The sequence below is a fragment of the Poecilia reticulata genome, linkage group LG22, assembly GCF_000633615.1.
Source record: "Poecilia reticulata strain Guanapo linkage group LG22, Guppy_female_1.0+MT, whole genome shotgun sequence".
Classification (NCBI taxonomy): domain Eukaryota; kingdom Metazoa; phylum Chordata; class Actinopteri; order Cyprinodontiformes; family Poeciliidae; genus Poecilia; species Poecilia reticulata.
Window position 1 is genome coordinate 907034 of NC_024352.1, and position 4131 is coordinate 911164.

The window sequence follows — 4131 nt, forward strand, 5'->3', positions numbered from 1 at the left end:
TCTCCATTGGTTGAAACCTTCCAATGAACACTCATGGAGACTTGAGAGTATAAAAACTGTTGAATTTGAGACTTCGGGGAGATTTTTGTTGGAGAGATTTTGTTATGGATTATACGTGTTGAACTGACGAAACTGTTTCCGTGGGTGTAATAAATCTCCGGCTCGTCTATGGCCTAGCAGCAAGAACTACGTCTCTGTGTATTATTTCCTTACTTATATTTTTGAGAATAGTCACCCTTCAATTCCTCAATACCCTTTGTCCGTCTGAGTCTCTCCAGTTTGAAATGTTGTTTTACCCTCAACATAAGCACAAGACTTTTTGAATAGTCTTGTTTTCATTTTAGAAAATGTTGTTTTGTGCCTTTCTTTTAATGTATGTGAATCAGAGATGTGGTGACTGTCACTAATCCTCCATGTTCAAGATTATGACAGTAACAAAGCTGAGGGTTAAACTCATCTAGGTTATGTAAGGACGWAAACCACACATTGCTTTACTGATTACACAGCACCAAGCACACTTTGTATCCTCATGCAACCTTGGTGTAATTTGTTGTCATAATATTTTTTTGTGTTGGTAAAACTCACTGGAGTTGAGAAGGATCATGGCCTTGAGACAGACGTACTCCTCCCTCTGCAACTTGAGCTCCCGAAAGCGAGAGGTTGCTGCAAGAAGCATGTCGAAAATCTCCATGATGCCCTCCACACACTGCCCCTCTTCCCTGAAAAGACAGAGTAAATGGTAAATGACTCAGTGCTTTATCAAATCCATAAGTCCTTACTTTACATTCAGTAATTCACACACTGATGGTGGTAAGCTACTGGGTAGTAGGCACAGATGTCTGGCGCCACCAGCCTCTCTGACCACCACTACCAGGCAAGGCACCTTGCCCAATAACACAACCACAGAGGCAGTCAAAGCGGGAATTGAACCAGCAACCCACCAATTGCAAGGTGCCACCAATTGCCTTGCAGTTGGTGGCACCTTGCACCAATTGCAACCAATTGCCTTGCAATTGGTGGCACCATCAGTGATAACCAGATGCTGGTTAGCCACTGTTGAAGAAGCAAAAAAAGATAGATGCTGGTTAGTCCAACAAGATGGAGATCGGGAAAAAAAGCATTAATGAAAAAAAAAAATCCCAGCACTTCATAAACACTGACCAACTGGCCTGATTGCAAGACTGATTTATATATATATATATATTGCATATATTGGGGAATTTTTCTGCCATAATCCAAGAGCACACATTTGCAGTTTGAAAGCAGGATTTCAGGTCTTTTGTTCTCAAAAATGTTTATACTTCTGCTTACATTTTCATTTTGAAAGCAGGACTTCATGTCTTTCTTCTCAAAACTTGTAACACTTGTACTCAAAACCTCTCCTCACGCTCACACGTAGTCTCTGCTCGGACTCTCTGCTCGCTTACGAAACATGAAACTGCCTTTTGGCACAGTCTCCTGGCAATCTCKCAGCCAATAGAATGAAAGTGTTGTAGTGGCTGCGCTTATTTTCTTCTAGCGGGTGTGTGAATTCGCAATATATGTGTCTTACTACTTTATGATAAATCCAGATTAGTTGGTCTTGAAGGCTAAAGGATTATCTGAAAACTCAAAAATAGTCTGCTGGGCTTTCTGTATGGAAGAAGATTAGGGCCACTGAAAAAAAATCTGACATTGATCTCAGAATTCTGTTCTTTWTGGGATTGTTCTCTCAACAATTAGTATTTATTTTATCTCTACAATTGTAAGAACTTTATTATTTTTGATACAAGAGCAGTAGTGCTACCTTTTATGTTGAATAAATGATGTGAAACACAGGACCTAACAGAATGCTTTGAAATTTGGGTCATTCTAATGGCCATGTTAGTCAAATTAACAATGGAATGTTTCATCTTTGCAAATCTATAACCTTATATCTTGCCTCCAATATGTATTTTGCTGTAAATTCAATATTTACGTGTGGCTTGGTTTGCAGTGACTAAATCAGCTAATCAGCTGATCAGCTAATTTAATTGAGAAAAATATTTAATTTTACAGGATAATATTTAACCACAGAGTAAAGTATTCAGAGATATGAAAATGATGGAAACAGAATACAAGAAACTGCTACAAAAGAACTCAGACAAATGACAGGAAACCATTTATTTGTCTTTTCAAACATTAATTAAAACACATTTAATAATTATACATGGTCTCTTACACTTAACTCCTTAACCTGCACTGGAACGTCTGTGTTTTTCCATTGTTTTTTCCGGGGCTGAGATTTAAGGGTTTAAACTCTGCCGGTGTCCATTATGACGCTTTTATTGGGCAGCCTAGAGCCCCTTTTGATTGACACCATATTCAACCAATAATATTATGAAACAGCTTTTTCCGAGACAATAATATCCAGAGAGCGACTTGAGCTCGTTCTGACATGCCTGCATTCTTTCTGGAATATTTCTGACTGGTCAACTCGAAAACTAAATCTAAAGCCACCGATGTGTAGCCAACACATGTCCTGTATAAGAATATAAGGTTTTTTTGTTTTGACATGAATCCATTAGCTGCATGCATAACCACGCGTAATCTGTGCGCCTTTGCTGCGTCAAAGTCAGGCTCTGTCCGCCCTCATGCATAGCATTATTTACAGGACTTTTTCTCACCAACAGAGAGCCACGGAGAGGCACGGGGGTGGGGGGAGGGGGGGTGCAAAGCTGCTAACCTATCTTAAAATCATTACAGAGCCGAAATACAAAATGTGATGGATCTTCACATGGGTGATGATTATTACAGCTTTTTTCATTTTAATAGCACTAAGCATKCCCCAAAAGGCATAACAACTTCAAATATTTGCAGAGATATACTGTATGTTTGTAGAAATACTCTGAAGTTTCAAATTGTTAATTTAATTTGGGATGACCAAGTCCAGAGCTACAATCCTCTAACTTTAATATGGATCCCCACTCCAGCACATCCAAATTATAWTACTGCATCCCATCCCCGCAAGTCATGCACTTCTATCCACTTTATTCCTGGGGGGCTTACTGGCAGGGGCGGAGCCAGAGTGGGAGACGGGGGGACCAGTGCCTCACCTGTCATCTGATTGCCCCCACCTAGTGGCCCCCCCAGATGATTGACATGTAACAGCACCAGGTCATTCCTGTACATTATTTGGAATCATTCTAAGCCAACCTAATATCTAAAGAAGAAAAACAATAAATATATGAAAAGAAAATGTATAAAATTTTATATATGTCCATGTGATGACATAAATAAATAGATTTAGATCAGGCGCGATTCCAGCCTCCTWKATGCTTGTACTCATAACAAGCTGATATTCTTCTCCTAACGACCACATCACAGATGATTCTCTGATAGATATTGTTCTTATAATGATTAATAATGACCTCCGCGATGTTCTCTGTGCGTAAAGTTGAAACTGTCTGCGCACCAAGTAGTCAGCTGCGCTTGATCACAGTCTAGACAGAAGACGAGGGTGAGGAGGGAATCTGACATATTAACTAGGTTAAGTTTTTCTGGTTTTGTTTTTAAAACACCATTAACTAAGCAGTGTATATATTGTATAAATATTGTATATTTGGCGTTTGTCATCTCATGTGTGATTAATTGGAGCGTAACCGTGGAGCATTTATGCGCATTTATTGCCCAGCGCACTGYGCTTGTTTCCGTCTAACAAATCTGCACTTTCATTTCTTTCCTCCCTGAACAGTCAGCTGCTACTCCTCTATTTAAACTACAATAAGTAGATCAACCCAACTTGATCACACATTCTCTTTAGTTTTTCTCTGTGTGCTGCAAACTCATTAAATGTAAACTCATGASAAGCCCGAACCACCATCAGGCAAATAATTCTGGTCTGACCAGCACTACTTTTACCTGTCAAATTACCTGTCAAAACATACTAACATAGACTATTTAGCCACATTTTTATGCGGTTTAGTTAATATTCACCTAATTGAATCCAGATCCCATCACACATAAAGCAGATAAATGCATTTAACTTTTTCTCCGTAGTGACACCAAACCACTAACAGTGGCTCCAATAACTTATAACAAATGAAATTAAGCGACTCCACTTAAATTACATCTCTTCACCCGCTGGGGTCTGAACGCTCAGCTTCTCAAATT

The 4131-nt window shown here is 39.3% G+C and overlaps 1 protein-coding gene across 4 annotated transcripts in view; it reads right to left on the reverse strand.

Annotated features, from left to right (window-relative positions):
- esr2b (estrogen receptor 2b) overlaps positions 1–4131 on the reverse strand; it is a 148905-nt gene that overhangs the window by 7439 nt on the left and 137335 nt on the right. For all 4 annotated transcript variants that reach the window (XM_008398651.2, XM_008398650.2, XM_008398649.2 and 1 more), the window contains one exon: positions 586–719. In XM_008398651.2, the coding sequence (XP_008396873.1) occupies positions 586–719 (134 nt within the window). The remainder of the gene's footprint in view (positions 1–585; positions 720–4131) is intronic.